At 39.7% G+C, this 21,431-nt stretch overlaps 1 protein-coding gene across 4 annotated transcripts in view; it reads right to left on the reverse strand.

Moving 5' to 3' along the window:
- Positions 1-21,431, reverse strand: part of LOC147361925 (ATP-binding cassette sub-family C member 4-like) — a 169,780-nt gene that overhangs the window by 38,107 nt on the left and 110,242 nt on the right. For 3 of the 4 annotated variants that reach the window (XM_086330248.1, XM_086330245.1, XM_086330246.1), the window contains exons 21-23: positions 9,220-9,370; positions 3,495-3,614; positions 2,098-2,208 (exon numbers count right to left, since the gene is read on the reverse strand). In XM_086330248.1, the coding sequence (XP_086186374.1) occupies positions 2,098-2,208; positions 3,495-3,614; positions 9,220-9,370 (382 nt within the window). Of the gene's footprint in view, positions 1-2,097; positions 2,209-3,494; positions 3,615-9,219; positions 9,371-18,413; positions 20,306-21,431 lie in introns of those variants that run through there. The other variant, XM_086330247.1, reaches the window with a different exon arrangement.

Genomic DNA, 21,431 nt, shown 5'->3' on the forward strand with positions numbered 1-21,431 from the left:
TTAGTAATGATAAACATCTTTTCACATGCCTATTGGTTATCTGTATGTCTTCTTTGGAGAAATGTCTATTTAAGTCTTCTGTCCATTTTTTAATTAGCTTGATAGTTACTGAGTTATATGAGCTGTTTGCACATTTTGGAAATTAAGCACAGTAGGTCATATCATTTGCAAATATTTTCTCCCAGTCTTCAGGCTGTCTTTTTGTTTTGTTTATGGTTTCCTTTGTTGTACAAAAGCTTGTAAGTTTGATTAGATCCTATTTGCTTATTCTTTTTTTTTTTTTTTTAGGAACTTAGGCAATGATTTCAAATTTAATTATTTAAAACATAAAAACTGCTCTTAGATTGTGGGCCACGAGGAAACAGGAAGTTGTATGCATTCAGTCCACAGGCTGTGGTTTGATGAGCCTTGTTCTACAGTCTTCCCCAAACTTGGTTGCAGAATTCCAGAATCCATTCTAGTAGGCTGCAGGCGTCCTTCCATTCTCCCGAAGGAGAGGAGACACTGAGGCCTCCCCAGTCGGATCTTAGAAGCCCAGGCATAATTAGCAAGCATGGCGGGTTCCACGCTCCAGATGGAATATTTGCTTATTCTTGCTTTTATTTCTATGACCTTGGGAGACAGATCTAAGAAAACATCAGTACAATTTATGTCAGAGACTGTTTTGCATATGTTCTCTTCCAGGAGTATTACACTGTCATGTCTTATGTTTAACTCTTTAAGCCATTTTGGGTTTATTTTTGTGGAGGGTGTGAGAGTGTATTCAAACTTCATTGATTTATATGTGCCTGTCCAACTTTCACAATACAACTTGCTGAAGAGACAACTCAGTCCCATTCTTAACTCCAAACCTGGCTCCTTCTGTCCTTTTATCAGAAAGACTCCTTTATGATATTTGAATCCCTTGCATATAATGCTAGTACATTACTTATACTTTTACTATGTGTTGATTGAGACCATGATACAATGGGAAAAAAGCAAACAAACAAGAAACCTCATTATAAATTCATGTTGCTGTTGTTCAGTCTCTAAGTCGTGTCCAATTCTTTGTGATCCCATGGACTTCAGCATACCAGGCTTCCCTGTCCTTCACTATTTATGAATTCATAAAGACTATTAGTTCATTAATCCCAAGAGGACTGAGGCAAACTTGACAGCATCATACAGGTAAGAAATAATGGGATGATTCAAACTTTGGTCACATGGTTTTGAGAACTATTATCCAACACTTTCAACGTACAACACAGCTATCAGTTCAGTTCAGTTCAGTTCAGTCGCTCAGTTGTGTCCGACTCTTTGCAACCCCATAAAACGCAGCACACCAGGCCGCCCTGTCCATCACCAGCTCCCGGAGTTCACTCAGACTTACGTCCATCGAGTCAGTGATGCCATCCAGCCATCTCATCCTCTGTCATCCCCTTCTCCTCCTGCCCCCAATCCCTCCCAGCATCAGAGTCTTTTACAACACAGCTATAGGAATAAAAAAAAAGAAAAAAAGAAAAAAAAAAAACAAGGCCCTGGGTTCTAAGAGTCTCTGCTTTAAAATCTAAAATACTACTCTCATTTGTCCATTATTAAAAACTGTGATTCAGTGTTGTTACTATGGAGTAATTACAGATGGTGAATTCATGCCACTCACACCAACATCTGCTTATCTGGTACCCACATAGTCATGAGGATAGTGTTCTATCTTACAGAGCATCTTCTCACTTCAGTGTACCAGGTACCTATAACCAAGAGATCTGAGTAGACCTAGAGCTAAAACCTAAAGCTCTGAACTGGAGAAAAAGCTTAATTGTAAACTTGGTTCTCTCTTCCCCAAGTACAGGACACTACCCAGAATGTTCAGAAGTCTGCTTGCTACAGATGCGTAAACCTCCAATCATTCAAAGAAAGATAAAGGGATAGAAGGTCTCATCAAGACCCAAATAACTTCCCTCCTTGGCCACACTGTGGAATGAAATACTGCAAACATTTTAATACAACTCGTTAGAAACAAAGGGTATATGATATCAGACAAGATGTTCAGTTTAACAACTTAATGCAGGTATAAATTATAACTATACCACAAACAGTTATATTCATATCTGTACTTACTTTTTGCCAGCATCAGGGACCCAAAACAAATGACAATGAAAAAGACGGCACAGATGATATCCAGACGCACGGCGAACCATTGAAATGTGGTCAAAAGTAAGAACCAAGCCTCTGGATTTGTGAACCACAATAAACAAGTAGAAATATCATGTTAGCTGCTTCGAGCAAGGGAGAACACTTCTCTCAGTTAAGCTACAGAAGGTTTTTACACAAGGTAGGACAGCCAAGTAACACATCCAAGGAGCCTGAAGATCCAGGAAGCTAGGTTCTGACACCAGACAATGTATAGGACACATAGGAATCACTCCAGGGGCTTCATGGAAAGCATGCATTGAAAATTTCAACCCATAGGTTATAAACAGAAATATTATAGTCATAAAGAAGATGGAAAAATGGTCTCATTGGTGTGTTTCCTGCAGTGTTGGGGCTAAATATGAAGATCGTCCTCTCATATGGTCTACAGTTCCCAGCTCTCTGACAGCAGACAGCACAGTTCACCCTGTTTCCAGCATCTCAGCACTTACTACAGGGCCCTGCACAGTGTTTAATCTTAGGTGTGCTTAGTCACTCAGTCATGACCAACTCTTTGCGACCCCATGGACTATAGCCTGCCAGGCTCCTCTGTCCATGGGATTCTCCAGGCAAGGATATTGGAGTGGGTTGCCATTTCCTTCTCCAGGGAGCCAGTATCTAAATGACCATCAGGTAAAAGGATCTGAACGTGGCTTTCAAAATGATACTTTATCTTGAAAATGCAATAAAGAGTGTATAGATGAGGCAGGATTTTATAGACCTAGAGTATATTCTGAAATCACTATCTAGGGAAAATATTTCACTGACACACACAAAAATAATTTCTTTGTATCAAGTGGGCAACAAATCAGGAAACCATTTTCCTCAATCATGCCTGCCACTCTGCATGCTCTAAAAATAAAGTTGGCAAACTATAGAGTCTGGGGCCAGGAATAATCCACCATGTGGTTCTGAAAATAAAGTTCTATTGGAACACAGCTAGGGCCATTTGCTGTCTTTGTGCTACAACATGAAAGGTGAGTCGTTGCAACAGAGATAGCACAGCACACAAAGTCTACCATGTTTACTATCTGGCTCTCCACAAAAATACGTTCATTGACTGCTGTCCTAAAGGGACAAAACCACAGGACGTGGTGACAATTGGACAATACAAGGCCATAAGGGGGAAAAGTAGGGGTGTGACAGGGGAATAGAGGAGCACAGAGAGGATGCTGAGAGGAAGGGGTGGGGGAGGTAGGTGTGCAGAGGGGGACGTGGGGCAGCATAGAGAGAGGTGCAGGCCAGCAAGACCACCTGAGAGGGGGGTCAGGCCTCAGAAGACAGCACATCCCATCCTTAGAAATCATCTCCAGAAACTTACAGACCTGAGTGTAAATCCTGGTGTGCATCAAACACTTCCTGAAACCTCTGTTCAGCTTTGTACGCCCGGATGCTCCACAGTCCTTGAAGAGATGATGCTAAGTGGGAAAATACCGGGCTCCGAGCTGGGGAAGACACATAACAGAGAAAGTCAGGGAGGCTCTATGCAAGAAAACCCACTGCCTCCCAGGCTCTGTGGTCACACATCCTGCCAAAAGGCACATCTGGGGCTTCCTGGCGGGCTGCCTTGGGGAGGAAAAATGGCATCATTTCTCAAGAGGTTTCTCTATGAGAACCCTCAAACTCTTGCTTAAAGCAAGCTTCACTTTAACAACCTGGAAATCAAAGATATGTTTTGAAAACATATTGGACCACATTCAAACTGGAGCTAGATTTAGATAATAAAATTCTTTGCTAACTCATTCAGTAAGGTTCTCCTCAAATAAGGCCTCCCTCTTTATTCTTCCCTGATATCCCTCTGGGTGGAAATTACTGTTCATGAATGTTTGAGTTAGTGGAATTTTAAAATTTAATTCTCTGTGAGAGTACTCACGACCCTGAATTTTGATGAGCTACCTGCGTGCTGTCTCCACTTCAGATGAGTAGCCTAAGGGCTGGGATAGTCAGTACATCCCCAACCTCGGACGAGAGCCAGACCCAGTACAGGGTGAGATGAATAAGGGGAATGGAAAGTCTGCAGCCTCCCCCGTCCTGGGCCTCTCCCTGCACCTGCGCCAGGAGCCTCTGTGTGGGTCATGGAGCACCCGGTGCTGCACCGCCCTTGTGCCCACAGGACCCAGCAGACAAGGAGCCTTTGAACAGCCTTGACTTCCATTCCAGGAACCAACTGCCTGCTGGACACCTATCCTGGTGTTTGGAGGTCACTGTGGCTGTGACAGTCATAATCACCCTTTTAGAATCGGACAGTGGCCTTAGTGGCTATTCTCTTGAATGATTTCATGTGGGTTTGGGGTCTGGTGTCATATCACTGGTCATCCATTTCCTTCCATCTTCTCTAAGAGCACACTGACCGTGAGTACCAGGGTCAGGCTCCTGCATGTCAGGGAACAGGTGGGCTGCAGGCTGCCAGGAAGGGAGGACCCCTTATGGTCTCATTCCCACTGTGGACAAGGCTGTGACCTGCTGTTGTCAGGGTCAGATAGTGAGCCTGTGACTTCTGTCCTGGATGAGTGATAGATAACTTGTGCTTTATCAGCAGGAAATACTGACTTCACTTTGTTACCTGTGTATCTCCTAGAGAAGACCTGTTAGTAAAACCTGGATGTTTAGGGGAAGTGAACATCATTTATCTTATAGGAGGCTACAGGGATTTTATAAAATGATGGGAAAAAAGAATCAAGGGCAAATCTCCAAATTATTTTCAAGTCCTCGCTCCTTAGCCAGCATCTTAATGCCTGTGTGGGTGTCGGTTCAGCCACTACTGACAGGCACACAGGCACTGCAGGTGTGTGTCGGGGCCGGGCTGGGGTACAGACAGGCAAAGACACAGAACCTCTTCTTCCGCTTAGTGTCACTGGTTCTACCAACAAGGAAGGAACAGGCTTCTTCCTGTGAGACACTGGGGCTCAGAGGGGGTGGGAAGCCCTGGGCTGGGGAAGGACAGCCTAGGCTGGGGGCCAGCTGACCATCCACTCAGCCCTGGGGCTACTTCCTGACTGGGACATCTGACCAGGAACCCTAACTGTTAGAGGCCCTCAGCTGTAATATTCCTTAAAAGATAAAACCTTATTTGAACCAGGACTTGATCTAACATTTCCTCTTGAATCTAACTCAGGCAAAGAGCCTAAAGTGATTTTCTGGTGCTTCTGACTGTCCAAGGGCATGTCTGTTGTACTACTTCAGCATCCACACTATTCTGCCTCTTTATTCTATTGAGTGACCCTCGATTTTTATTTATTTTAGCTTCCTTTAACTTTATACATTAAAGACAGCAACACGAACACAGACTAAGCTCCTTGTCCAGATAAGAAGGACTGGGAGCTCTGTTCAGACTTTTCTGAACCCCCAGCAGGTGTCCAACCAGACCCCAGAAAATCAGTCCATCTGGACACATGGTGCTCACAGGGATGATGCAGGTGATTTCCGGGGCCAGTGTACTGATGCAGAGAACCCAGTTTCAGAGAGTGCAGAACACTCACCAGAACCACACTTTCATTCCCAGAGCAAACATTGTGACATCAACACTATTCATCACAGACAAAGCTTCTGAGGAGGAAGTAGACGTGCCTGTTCACACAGGAAGAGTCCTGGAATGAACTAGTCAGCGTGGCCTCCCTCACCTGCTTCCCTCATCAGGAGATCAAAGTGCAGCTGACTCTCTCCAGCAGGGATGGAGGGTGGGGTTGACTTTAGAAACCAAGTATCATCTCAGCCTTGAACCCCAGGGAAGCCAAACACCCCATCACCTACCTCACCTCATACCCAAAAGTTACAGTGAGCCAGAGGGAATGCTGACCTGTGAAAAACCATCCTGCTTATTTAAAATCCCACTAGGGCTAAGCAGGAAGCCAGGATGAGTTAAACAGAGGATCTGCAAAGAAAATTAACTAGTACAGGGAAAAGAGAATGTGAAGGCTCTGGTCTTGTCTTGCCCAATGTAACATCCTCTTTTCCCAGAAGCACTGAGCTCACTGTCCTGAAGCAGATTAGGTCACAGCCATGGCATCAGTCCACAGTCACAGACACGTGTAATCTTACTATTTACATGACTGACGGCTGTGTTTTCCACAACCTTGGGAATACTTGGGGACACACCCCACAAGCACTGCTGATCTTCCCTGGCAGGGGAACTGCATGCAAGGACCCAGGGCTGACTTTCTTGTTGCAGGTCATCATTCACGCTTCCTGAGACCTGCTAGTTGTTACTATGTTCCTAATTGCCTAATGTTCAAGCCTCTATGCCTTTGGAAATGGCCAGCAAGTACTTTATAAGCACTCACTCAAGAAATCCTCATAAGGACCCCGAGACTGAAGGACTAAGAGCACTCACTGTTCAGTGGTGAGCTGGGTGTCAGACACAACTCTGTCTTATTCCCAAGGCTGTGTTTTTAGTTACAGCTGCACTGTCTCAGAAGGAGAAGGGTTAAGGATGTCCATGTGTGACTAAATGCATTTTTCTCCAGACTTTGCTATTTATGTTCAGAAAACTTCAAAATCTTACTCAACTAATATCCAACAGTCTTAGACATGACTGCACATCTTACTAAATACCTTCAGTTGAACAAAGTCCCTGGGAATCTGGCATGAGAACCCCTTAAAATAGCAGACTTGAGGAGTCATGGTCTGGATATATGTGACACACGTGCTAACCCTTCCCTAGTGATGACCACGGCAGACATTGCCAGTTGATCACAGAACCTTTTCAGACAGAATTTGGATATGGCTTCATCATTCAGGCACTGCCAAATGGATAGAGTTGGCTAGAGAAAGGCAGCCAAGCATCATTTAGTTTTATGTACCTCTCCATGACTTATCATTGCTGTGCTTACTTTTGTAAAAATGTGCAAAAAAAAAAAATTATAATCAGCTGTAGATGTGTCATTCAGATGACAAAAATTAACCTGTTTTCAGAGGCAGCTAGGCACTTCAATCTGAAAATAAACCTCAAGATGCCAGTAGTCCTTCAGAGCACAAGGATAAAGCAAGCTTATGCAACTGAAGAAAGCAATAGGGTGTCTTTCTTTTTGCTGGTGCCTTAGCAGTGACTTTTTTACTATCCGTTACTATTTAGAGAAAACAGTGGCAGTATTTATGACACAGACCCATCACCTAAAGAGAAAATTTAAATAGCTCTAATCAACTGGCCACCATATTTGGTTATCTGGGGTGTGGAGGAAAGAGTACTTGGGTTGGGTTGAATTTATTGTCTAACATTGTGGCAGCCTGTTAGGCTGCAACAAACGCCAATATTCACAGGGATAGGGCCAAAATTCTCAGACTCTCCAGATCAAACACTGAGAAAATCCTGTACTGGTTCTTGAAAAAGGCTCAGGAGGTACCCTTCCTTCCATTTCCATATGAAAGGAAGTGCCCATTCTCCAGGCATAAATCTCAGTCACATGTTCCTTCTGGGACAATCCCTCTTTGAATGTACCAGAGACCTGCTTTGCAACAAGACTGTTGAATGACTCAGTTTCATGGGTGGCCTCAGATCATAAAACTGGATGGAGCTCATCATTTCCTCTTCTGCCTCCCCAGGTCCTACCAAGTCACATGAGCAGGACGTCACACACACCTGGACTCAACTGCTCCCCATCCATCTAAACACTTCATAAGACCAGATCTCATGGGAGGTCAGCTGGTTCTCTTGAACAGTGAAATTTTTATAGCTTTTATAAAAATGACACTATCCTTTATGCAAATACTTAGGATAAATGTCTCTCAATAGTTTATTATTAAAAAAATATGCAAACGGTATAACCCAAAACTCCTTTATCTTGATGAATTTAGATTTTTTCCCCATTTAGTAAACACAAAAAACCATGGGATCAATATGCTTGTCTTTTTGGCTTGTTTTCCACAAAGTTAAGTTAGTGTGAATTTGCAATAACTATTTATCTTTGGAATTTCTGATACAAACATCTTTCCTTGCTTTTTGGCTACTATCCTTTTATACATTTTTGAAAAGATATGTAGCAATTCTACTTTCCTTATGATTTTTTGTTTTAATATTGATGAAATATGTTTATGAATTAATAGTGAGATAATCTCTGAATTATTTCATCCTCTATGATTACCTGCATAATGGAATAATTAATCATAAAATGTGTTCCCCATTATTCTAAAATGCACTGGGATGACCCAGAGGGATGGTATGGGGAGGGAGGAGGGAGGGGGGTTCAGGATGGGGAACATGTGTACACCCATGGCAGATGCATGGCAAACCATGCATCCGTGATGTATGGCAAAACCAATACAATATTGTAAAGTAAAAAAAAAATAATAATAATAATAATAAATAAATAAATAAATAAGAAAAAATAAAATAAAACTTGAATGGAAAAATAGACTATATGCATACTAAATGGATCTCTTTCCTGTGTCCTCCTAAGGGGATTATTTTCAGCCATCTATTTAAATGAACAACTTTGGGAAAGGGAGACCAGAAACTGTGGCATCACCCCAAATACTGGCGATGATAAAGAGCAAATCCAAAAAATAACAGGGCTTATCTTTGCAAAGCATTTAACAACTGAAGTTTATTTGCCATCTTTGGAGTATATGAGAGAAAGTATTTTTCAGATATATCACCTCTAACATGGAAGTGTATTTCCTGATGCCTCTTTTCCTTTGCATGAGCTTTTTCTTTCTTTGTAATTTCCAGTAACTTCAGGGAGAAAAAAATCTCATAGTTTCCTTCTACATTAGGTTCTAATATGATGAAACATTTTATTTTTTTGAAAAGTGTTTATGGAGTTCCTGCTTTGTGTTAGGAAGCATGTCATGAACTAAACAAAAACAGTCTCAATCCTCGTGGTACTCATATTCATACTTACTGTGTTAAAATGAAAAGCTTGCAGCTGACCTGCCACCAGATCCATTTGCCTAAGGTCCACATGACTCTCGGGAGCCATAATATTTAATTACCTAATGTTAACTTAGTGAAAAATTCTGGAAGACAGTATGCAGAATTTCAGGGGTCTGGTTAATTATGTCATGAACAGAATTCAGCCTTCACTGCCATCCCAACCTGAGAGCCCTGGCACTCACTTGTACATTCCAGGCGTTTGATATCTCCATACGTCCATAAGAAATATATCCGAAGGAGGAAGAAAATGATGCTAAGGGGAATCACAGGTATTGCAATCCAAGGAATCACACCTACCATCACACCTGCGACACCAGTCATCAATATAAACATCTGAAATAGAGAAGATAGGTACAGAGGCCTCCTTATCAAGGATTCTTTTCAAAGATAAACTTGATTGTTTTGCTGAGATTCAACTCCTTTATTCAAAAGATTTGTTGGAAAGGCAGGAAATGCTTTACCATCCAAAGAAATACAATTATAGGTGGTCATTACAATATTTATTGCATGTGTCAAACACTCTGATAAGAACTTTCTGGGTATTAGCTCTTATGATACACTCAGTAAACTGATGAGGCGGGTATTACTATTTTTAACAGATAAGAATATTTGAGTAAGACTTGAATCCAAAACTATCCAAAGTAAGTAAGTGTTAGTAGAGGGATGAGTGAGCAGGCATCACAGCTGAGGAATCCAGAAGCGTCAGCTATGCATGTGGAGAGAAAGATGTAGTTAATTACACATTCAGTGTCCAGAAAACTAGGACAAAATTAAATGTTGAACATTGGAAACAGAAATTCTTCTTTCTTTCTCAGTTTTCTAACCATAGTCAACATTTACTAAGTGCTGACTGTGTACAAGCTGTACATTCAGTATTTCACATGTATTAACGTCTCACAACCAGCCCTATCTAGTAATAGTACTATTTCATTTTACAGATGGAAACACTGAAGCACAGGGATAGAAAAAGCAACTTGACGGAGACAACAAAGCATAACTCACAGAGCTGGGGAGCCCAATTTTATGACACATTTAAGCCTGCTCTCAACATATAATATCCAATCCACAGTGAGGGTGGCTATAGTATGACCAACAAGTAGAAGTAAAACTCTTAGAAAAAGTCCAAGAAGTTTTTTTGTTTTGTTTTAGCTTAAATACTCTGGTCCCTTTTTGCTCAAAATTTGTTTTTGAAACTTTATGACACATTTAAGCTTGCTCTCAACATACAACCAACTTTCTATCATTATGCTAAGTATTTAAAATGTTTATTTCAAAGGCTAATGATTATAACAACAACAGACAACAACAGGTACTTACTATATGCAAGGCACGGTGCTAAGAGGTCTATGAACATTCATTTAATCATCACATCATCCCCTGAGGTAATTTTATCTTGGAAAATGATCTTGGCCTAAAAAGATAGCAGGTAGAATAGAACCAGGCTTTCCCAGTGGCTCAGTGGTAAAGAATATACTTGCAGTGTAGGAGACACAGGAGACACGAGTTCAATCCCTGTGTTGGGTAGATTCCTGGAGAAGGGCATGTCAACCCACTCCAGTATTCTTGCCTAGAGAATCCCGGAGGAGCCTGGAGGGCTATAGTCCACAAAGTCACAAAGAGTCAGACATGACTGAAGTGACTTAGCTCACATGCACACAGTACAGAAAATCAAGGCATTGTTTGATACTAATTTAAGTTTCATCTTTATCAGGAAAAGTATGATATTATGGTATAAAGCTTTAGGTGGTAGAAATGTAATAAAAATTAGTGTCTGTCTGCTATGGAAGTGGGGTGGGGTGGTAGAGATGTGCAGATTCACACAGCCTGGGCCAAGGCCTCTGAAGTTTACAATCTCAGATGGATACAAATCCATGATGATCTGTACAAGGCACGGAGTGCTGGAGAAACAGGCAGAATACATGAATACTTTTTAGAGGAGTCTAAGAGACTGATGACTGAATTTCACAGGCTGGTTTAACAAACAAAATGAGTGGCGTGAATAATTTGCAGGTAATAATCACAGTTGATAAAAATTTTGAGCAAAAAGGAGCCAGAGTTTTGAGCAAAAAAAAAAAAGCCTTTCTCTAAGAGTTTTATTTCTACCTGTCGGTCATACTATAGCCACCCTCACTGTGGATTGGATATTATATTATAAAAACACATATATACATACCATGTATGGGTTTACATTTGTATGTATCTATGTATATAAATTTCTGAATCTTTTGTTGTCAGCTGTCTCAAACTATTTAAGTTGGTAGAAGACACACATAGTAGACAGGAAAAAGCCAACATCTGAAGAAGGAAACAAAAGATTCTGGTATGAAATAAACATCCCTTCCCCGAAGCCAACCTCATTTCTTCCTTCCATATTCCCAGGAATTCCAAGGAGCCTAATCCAAGCTACACACACAATTCCCACCCTATGACTGGATTTCAGGCCAATCTGATGACTCACCTCACCATGGCCAGTGTTTCTGTACTTCTGTCACACTACGACAGAGACCATGACGTGTGCACACCAAGAAGAATGTTGACCTAGAAGCAAGTGACTCAAGTCCTGATGCCCCAAGATACAGGGGAATCATGTTGATATGTTTGTAACCTATTAGGTTATATGTTTGTAACCTATTACCAGTTGGGAAATTTCACCCAAAGTCAATGAAGCCACATGAACAAATACAAAAAATTATTGGATGAAATCTTTCACTTGAGAGTACATGGTGATTTTTCACAGTTCAGGATAATTCTTTAGTTTGCAGAGAATGACAACAGTCTGGTTAGAATATCAGATCACTAAGGCAGAGGGCCCACCACCACCACCTATGGAAGGAAGTCTAATGAGCACCTCTCTTCCTCAAGAAAGATGCTGTCCTGTGAGCAGCTATTTCTGAGAAACCACACTGGTCTCTAAATGAACTGTTTGTGAAGTATATATAAAAACAGTAAAGAAAAGAAAAAGAAAATATTGCTTGTTTAAAAACCTGATCAATCAAAAAAATTGAAAAATAAGACAGTTTATTGTTAGAGGCCACAACAGCAAGTTTTCGCATAAGACAAGAAATTCCACACTTATCTCGATCTCACAAAGAAATGATGGTTACCTCCACTCTCCCAAATACCAATAATGGACAACATTTTAAGAGGCTTGCCATGTACGCCACCTCACAAGCATTTCACAGGCATTATTTAATCTCATTCTCACATCAATATGAATAGGAGAGATTATCCTCTCTATTTACAAAGCAGGAAACAGATGCTCAGAGAAGTTTATTGACTTGTCCAAAGAAGGTGCTTTTGACCCCAAACCTCTTCTTTTAATTCCTGCTTGGTACTGTATCACATAGAGAAGCAAAATTTATATTTAAAAAGCTAACATCTAGAGAATTCCTGGGTGTCCAGTGGTTAGGACTCAGCACTTTTTCTGCCATGGACCTGGATTCAATCCCTGTTCAGAGAACTAAGATCCCATAAACCATGACATATGGCCCCCTCAAAATTAACATATAAATATACTCTCTTGTTATATATTTTCCCTTCTGTCTGCATATTCTAATTTTATTGGGTTTCCTGGGATCAGATCTGGTCTCTCCCAAGTGAGGATCCAGTCCTAGATTCCCAGTTAATCAGGGAATAACAGCCTACTCAGCTCATAGAGCACTGATAGCTCTTAAAGTGAAAATGAAAGTTGCTCAGTTAAGTCCGACTCTTTGCAACCCCATGAACTATAGAGTTCATGGAATTCTCATGGGCAGAATACTGGAGTGGGTAATCATTCCCTTCTCCAGGGGATCTTCTCAATCCAGAGATCAAACCCAGGTCTCCTGCATTGCAGGTGGATTCTTTACCAGTTGAGCCACCAGGAAAGCCTGAAAGCTCTTAAAAGTGCTCACTAATAGAACATACTAACATATGTTAATTTAAGAATCATTCTTTAAATAAAAAAAAGAAAATTTCATAAGAAAGATGAGTTCTAAGCCCCAAAAGCAAGATGACTTGGAAAAAAATAAAATTTAATAAATACATAAACCCTAAGGACAGAAAATGAGGCTGAAGAGCTTAAATGTTTAACATCTGTATGGTGTTTAACATCTGTATGGTGTTTAGCATCAAGATGGTGGTAAAAACATTAAAATTTCACCAGGAAGTCTTGACTGCAGAATTAACACTGTATTGCAGTACTGCAGATTTTAACATACTCCTTTCACAAGCACAGTTTGAAATATAAGAACCTATTTACCTCCTGTGCATTTAATTTACAAATTGCTTACAGTCCTGTAGAAATTCCTAGTTATCTACTACATGTTACTTTAAACTTCATACTAAGGGATTCTGTTCTTGATAGTCTCTGTGAAGCTTGTGCCAAAGAACATGTTATCATTAAACAAGAGTAAAAATTTGCTTTTCTTATTTTATGCAAATAAATATTCCATCCATACTTTTGGTTCACTCCATCCAACCAATCCATCCTAAAGGAGATCAGTCCTGGGTGTTCATTGGAGGGACTGATGCTGAAGTTGAAACTTCAATACTTTGGCCACCTGATGCAGAGAGCTGACTAATTTGAGAGATCCTGATACTGGGAAAGATTGAGGGCAGGAGGAGAAGGGGACAACAGAGTACGAGATAGTTGGATGGCATCACCGACACAATGGACATGGATTTGGGTGGACTGTGGGAGTTGGTGATGGACAGGGAAGCATGGCATGCTGTGGTTCATGGTGTCACAAAGAGTTGGATACGACTGAGTGACTGAATTGAACTGAACTGAATTATTATGTGAATTATCTCTTGCTTGTTCTTATATTAGGCAAAATGTGAGTGCTCAGTCACTCAGTCCAGTCATGTCTGGCTTTTTGCGACCCCATGGACTGTAGCCTGCCAGGCTCCTCTGTCCATGGGGATTCTCCAGGCAAGAATACTGGAGTGGATTGCCATGCCCTACTCCAGGGGATCTTCCCAACCCAGGGATCGAACCCAGATCTCCCACATTGCAAGTGGATTTTTTATAGTCTGAGCCACCAGCCCAGGCAAAATGTGAAATATATACTTAATCATAAAGCCATTAATCAGTAAGCAGTAGTTTTATTATATGTTTACAGTATTAAAAAATAAAATCAGGATAATTAAGATTGCTAACATCTCAAAAGAATTTCTGAACTTTTAATTCTGTATCAGACTCTTAAGAATTCTGTTTCAAGCTATGGTAAGTACAAATCATCCAGATAGCATTAAACTATTACTGATTTTGCAAAATATATAATTTAAGTGTAATAAACAAAGTAAGATTCACTTCTTGGCAAGAAAACAAGGCAAGATTTCCTTGTTATTTAGAGAGGAAAAAAATGATGACTAGTTTTTGATCTGTAAGCTGTTTGCTGATGTGGGTGTAGGACAAATTCTTCTACCTATTTACTCTGGAAACATGAAATTAAAAATAATCTCTCAATGAAATGGCAATCACTGTGCTACTACCCAGAGAAGGTGATAGCACCCCACTCCAGTACTCTTGCCTGGAAAATCCCAGGGACGGAGGAGCCTGGTAGGCTGCAGTCCTTGGGGTTGCTAAGAGTCGAACACTACTGAGTGACTTCACTTTCACTTTTCACTTTCATGCATTGGAGAAGGAAATGGCAACCCACTCCAGTGTTCTTGCCTGGAGAATCCCAGGGATGGGGGAGCCTGGTGGGCTGGCGTCTCTGGGGTCGAACAGAGTCGGACACGACTGAAGTGACTTAGCAGCAGCAGCAGGAGCAGCAGCAGCAGCAGCAGCAGTGCTACTACCTAACACAAGACTTTTGTGGAGTCGGTAAAATCTTGATTAGACTACATGAAAAGATTAAGAAAGAAAATGTACTTCATATTAAACAATACTCACTACCCTTCCATTACAGGAGAAATAGAAACAAAGGGAAAACATGGAAGGCTTTTAAATGTAAGCTCCTAAGCTTAATACCTTGGTTGGTAAAGTAATGCCTCTGCTTTTTAATATGCTGTCTAGGTTGGTCATAGCTTTTCTTCCAAGGAGCAAGCGTCTTCTAATTTCCTGGCTGCAGTTACCATCTGCAGTGATTTTAGAGGCCCCCAAAATAAAGTCTGACTCTGTTCCCACTGTTTCCCCATATATTTCCCATGAAGTGATGGGACCAGATGCCATGATCTTAGTTTTCTGAATGTTGAGCCTTAAGCCAACTTTTTCACTCTCCTATTTCACTTTCATCAAGAAGCTTTTTAGTTCTTCTTCACTTTCTGCCATAAGGGTGGTGTCATCTGCGTATCTGAGGTTATTGATATTTCTCCTGGCAATCTTAATTCCAGCTTGTGCTTCATCCAGCCTGGAATTTTGCATGATGTACTCTGCATAATAGTTAAATAAACAGGGTGACAATATACAGCCTTGATGTATTCCTTAACGGTTTGGAACCAGTTTGTTGTTCCATGTCCAGTTCTAACCATTGCTTTTTGACCTGCACACAGATTTCTCAGGAGGCAGGTCAGGTGGTCTGGCATTCCCATCTCTTGAAGAATTTTCTACAGTTTGTTGTGATCCACACAGTCATAGGCTTTGGCATAGTCAATAAAGTAAAAGTAGATGTTTTTCTGGAACTCTCTTGCTTTTTTGATGATCCAGCAGATGTTGGCAATTTGATCTCTGGTTCCTCTGCCTTTTCTAAAACCAGCTTGAACATCTGGGAGTTCATGGTTCATGTATTGTTGAAGACTTGCTTGGACAATTTTGAGCAATACTTTGCTAGCATGTGAGTTGAGTGAAATTGTGTGGTAGTTTGAACATTGTTTGGCATTGCCTTTCTTTGGGATTGGAATGAAAACTGACCTTTCCATTCCTGTGGCCACTGCTGAGTTTCCCAAATTTGCTGGCATTTTTAGTGTAGAACTTTCACAGCATCACCTTTAAGGATTTGAAATAGCTCACTGGAATTCCATCACCTCCACTAGCTTTGTTTGTAGTGATGCTACAAGTAAGGCCCACTTGACTTCACATTCCAGGATGTCTGGCTCTTGGTGAGTGATCACACCATGGTGGTTATCTGGGTCATGAAGATCTTTTCTGTATAGTTCTTCTGTGAATTCTTGCCACCTCTTCTTAATATCTTCTGCTTCTGCTAGGTCTGTAATATTTCTGTCCTTTATTGTGCTCATCTTTACATGAAAATTTCCCTTGGTATCTCTAATTTTCTTGAAGAGATCTCTAGTCTTTCCCATTCTATTGTTTTCCTCTATTTCTTTGCATTGTTCACTAAGGAAGGCTTTCTTGTCTCTCCTTGCTATTTTTTGGAAGTCTGTATTCAACTTGGTATATGTCTCATTTTCTCCTTTGCCTTTATCTTCTCTTTTTTTCTCAGCTACTTGTAAGCCCTCCTCAGACAACCATTTTCCCATTTTGCATTTCATTTTCTTGGAGATGGTCTTGATCACCGCCTCTTGTACAATGTCATGAACCTCCATTCACAGTTCTTCAGGGACTCTGTCTATCAGATCTAATCCCTTGAATCTATTTGTCGCTTCTACTGTATAATCATAAGGGATTTGATTTAGGTCATATCTGAATGGTCTAGTGGTTTTCCATACTTTCTCTGTCTAGTCAAAGCTATGATTTTTCTAGTATTCATGTAGGGTTGTAAGAGTTGGACAATAAGAAAGCTGAGTGCTGAAGAATTGATGCTTTTGAACTGTGGTGTTGGAGAAGACTCTTGAAAGTCCCTTGGTCTGCAAGGAGATCAAACCAATCAGTCCTAAATGAAATCAATCCTGAATATTCATTGGAAGGACTGATGCTGAAGCTGAAACTCCAGTACTTTGGCCACCTGATGTGAAGAACCAACTCATTGGAAAAGACCCTGATGCTGGGTAGGATTGAAGGTGGGAGGAGAAGGGGACAACAGAGGATGAGATGGTTGAATGGCATCACTGACGCAATGGATATGCATTTGAGTAGGCTCCAGGAGTTGGTGATTGACACAGAAGCCTGGTGTGCTGCAGTCCATGGGGTCTCAAAGAGTCGGTCATGACTGAGTGACTGAACTGAACTGAAACTTAATGCCAGCCTCGGGTTATTACTGATTCTGCATGTAAGCAGATATGGTACTGTGCATATCTCAGGAGGTTCAGAGATCAGCTCTGGATCCAAGATCCCTCCTTTATCACCTCTGTTTGCTCTGACCTCACCCAACTCAGTTAACTATGTTAAGTCAGAACACTACAGAACACTGGGGTATCATATGTCTATGATGGGATTTATACAAACATAGGAACCCTAAGACTCAGTTCAATTCAGTTCAGTTCAGTCACTCAGTCGTGTCCGATTCTTTGCAACCCCATGAATTGCAGCACGCCAGGCCATCACCAACTCCCGGAGTTCACTCAAACTCATGTCCATTGAGTTGGTGATGCCACCCAGCCATCTCATTCTCTGTCGTCCCCTTCTCCTCCTGCCTCCAATCCCTCCCAGCATCAGAGTCTTTTCCAATGAGTCAACTCTTCACATGAGGTGGCCAAAGTATTGGAGTTTCAGCTTCAGCATCAGTCCTTCCAAAGAACACCCAGGACTGATATCCTTTAGAATGGACTGGTTGGATCTCCTTGCAGTCCAAGGGACTCTCAAGAATCTTCTCCAACACCACAGTTCAAAAGCATCAATTCTTTGGCACTCAGCATTCCTCACAGTCCAACTTTCACATCCATACATGACCACTGGAAAAACCATAGCCTTGACTAGATGGACCTTGGTTGGCAAAGTAATATCTCTGCTTTTGAATATGCTATCTAGGATGGTCATAACTTTCCTTCCAAGGAGTAAGCATCTTTTAATTTCATGGCTGCAGTCACCATCTGCAGTGATTTTGGAGCCTAGAAAAATAAAGTCTGACACTGTTTCCACTGTTTCCCCATCTATTTGCCATGAAGTGATGGAACTAGATGCCATTATCTTAGTTTCCTGAATGTTGACTAAGCTTCTGTAAACCCACCCTTTCCTTGGGATACACTAATCATACTCTTCATCCCTCATTTGGCTGCCTTGTATCTTTTCACAACCATACCAGCCCTGGGATCTGAGTATCCTTCAATTTGCTCCCATGAGAGTCACAGCTAACTCCACTGAAAAATGAATGGTGGTGCCTGGTTTATAATTTGTTAACCAACTCAACAGAAAGCATTAGGGAAACATGGTACACTTCTTCCTTCATGTTCAGCATAACTCATTGATCAATAGTTTTCTTTCTACCTTTTGTCAGGGTTCAAGCTCATTACAAAATTCAAAACTGGAGTCTATCTATTTGCTACTTTAAAAAGGCACACCTGAAAAATAATAGCATTTAAATGTGGAGATAAAACATTGAAAAAGGTTCCCCATAAAAACACTAAGCAAAAGAAAGCTGTAGTACTATCTACACCACTGTGAACATGAAGTAAGGTAGGATTCTTAGAAATAAAGGGAAATATTTAATGAGAATAGAGGGTCAATTTATCCAGAAGATCATTTTAAAAACTACATTTATATAAAATTTTAATAACATAGTGCCAAAATATAAAAATGAAAATCTGACAGAACTCAGGCGAAATAGTCTATTCAATACTTCAATACTCACAGTGTGATATTTAAACTGATAAAACAAGAAGATAAAATAAACAGGGATATAGAATGTATTAAAAACATGATTAGTAAAAGTGACTGAATTAAATACACAATACTGCAGTCAATAACTACATAAAACATTATCTTCAATTACATATGTGCTATACTAGGGGAAGAATCAATAAACTTCAAGGGACATAAACTGTATACAACATATTCTAACTTACATACATTTAACTAGAAATCAGTAACAAAAAGGTAACTAGAAAATCAATAAATGTTTGAGGCTAAATAACACACCTGAAAATATTGCCTTATTAAAAATTACAATAAAATTAGAAAGCATTTGACATAAAAGGAAATGAAAATCCACTAACATTCAAATCTGAAGCTTCAAACTAAAATTATGCTTGGCAGTAAACTTACGGTTTAAGCACTTTTTAAAAGGCTACAGAGAATATATGGGAAATCTCTGTATTTTCCTCTTAATTTTGTTGAGTTAAAGTCAAGAGTTTTAAGATACATTTTCTAATTAAAAAAAAAAAAAAAAAAAACAGAATATAACACCCGGCATATTAAACTACAGTATGTATAAGAATGGAAATAGGAGAAAAGCAAACATGAATGAAACAGAAGATGAACTTTTAAGCAGAAAAATCAACAAAACAAGTTCTAAATCCACAGGGCCAGCTGTTACAAAGGATAGGTGAAACTTCTGGCTAGGAGTTGATGCTGTTCTCCACAGGCAGAATATCTTTTTCTCAAAGGAAGCTTTAGCTTTTAAGGCCTTTCAGCTGATTGAATTGTGCCTACCAGACTATCTAGGATAATTCTCCTTACTTAAAATCAATTGATTATAGACTTTAATCAAATCTACAAAATACCTACAGAACAACACCTAGATCACCTTTTGATTGAGTAACTGGGGAATGCAGTCTGGCCAAGCTGACAAATAAAATTGACCTTTACAAAATATAAACCTTTCCTATGTCTTTTTAAGAGGCCTGCATAATTCTGATACCAAAAGCTGATAAAAACATTTTAACAAAAGCAAATTACATACCAATATCCTTCAAGAACAACAGATACAAAAATTCTTGACAGAATATTAATGAATTACACACAATGATACATAAAAAAATAAAAAGATGCTATACCATGACCAAGCAGAGTTTGCTCCAGGAATGTAAGATTAATCTTCAAATACCAATCACTTAATTCACATTAAAAGAGTAAAGGTGAATAATCATATGATTATCTGAAGATATGTAGAAAAAAATATTTGTCAAAATTTAACATCTATTCTTGATTTTTTTTTAAAGTAAAATTCTTGGCAATTAAGGAATTAATAGAAACATGTTCAATCTGATAACAGATATCTGCTGCTGCTGCTGCTGCTAAGTCGCTTCAGTCATGTCCGACTCTGTGCGACCCTAGAGACGCCCGCCCACCAGGCTCTGCCGTCCCTGGGATTCTTCAAGAAAGAACATTGGAGTGGGTTGCCATTTCCTTCTCCAATGCATGAAAGTGAAAAATGAAAGTGAAGTCACTCAGTCGTGTCCAACTCTTAGCGACCCCAAGGACTGCAGCCTACCAGGCTCCTCCGTCCATGGGATTTTCCAGGCAAGAGTACTGGAGTTGGGTGCCATTGCCTTCTCTGAACAGATATCTACCTGAAAAAAATGGCAGTTAACATTATTCATAATGAAAAAATGTTGAAAATTTTTTGTCCTAAGAGTACAAGAATGTCTTAGCACTTCTATTCCACAGTGTACTGGAAGTTCTAGCCACAAAAAATAAATATTTGAAATGAAGAAGTAAAACTGTCATTATTTACATTTGACATGATTATTTATGAAAAAATCCTACAGAATTTAAAAAAACACCAGCACCAACTCCAGAATGCAGAGTGAATTCACAAATAAATCAACTGTATTTCTATAAACTAGCAACAAGCAGTTGAAATGGTATTAAAAAAAATCCAATACTATAATGAAAAAACATCAAATATTCAGGAATAAGTTTAACCAAAGAAGTATAAAATGTCTACACTAAACATTAAAAAACATTTGTAAATTAAAGAAAATCTAGGTAAGCAGAGAAAAAGACTATATCCATAATTGCAGATTCAACATTGTTAAGACTCAGAATCCTCAAATTGATCTAGAGCTAAAAGAAAATATTAATAAAAATTCCACCATACTTTTATTAAAAATCAATTGAAAGGCTTCTAAAATTTACACAGAAAAGTAAAGAATCTAGAATGATTAAAATAATCTCGACAAAGAAGTACAAAGTTAGAGGACTTCAGCTACTGGATTTCGTGTCTTACCAAAAAGTACAATAACCAAGACTGCAATATTGCTACAAGGATAAACAGATCAGTGGAACAAAGTAAAGTATACAGACACACACCTCTTTACATCGATTCAAAGGATTTTTAACCAAGTGCCAATTTTAATGAATGTGGCTAGAATAACTGGAAAAAAATAAACATCAACCACTAACTATTCTTCCATTCACAAAAAATAATGCAAGATGCATCAATTTCTAAAAAGGGAGAACAATAGGAAAGTATCTTCACCCTCCTAAGGATACCCAAACATTTCTTGGGATACAAAAACATGAACTACAAAAGGAAAAAAAAAATGATACACATTAAACTCCATCAAAATTAAAACTAGATCTCCATTAAAAACATAAAAACATTATCCTCAATGGTGAAAAATTGAAAGCATTTCCCCTAAAGTCAGGAACAAGACAAGGGTGCCCACTTTCACTATTACTATTCAACATAGT

This window comes from Bos grunniens, chromosome 12 (assembly GCF_055505025.1).
Source record: "Bos grunniens cultivar Pamir isolate PY7600 chromosome 12, Bosgru_T2T1.0, whole genome shotgun sequence".
Classification (NCBI taxonomy): Eukaryota; Metazoa; Chordata; class Mammalia; order Artiodactyla; family Bovidae; genus Bos; species Bos grunniens.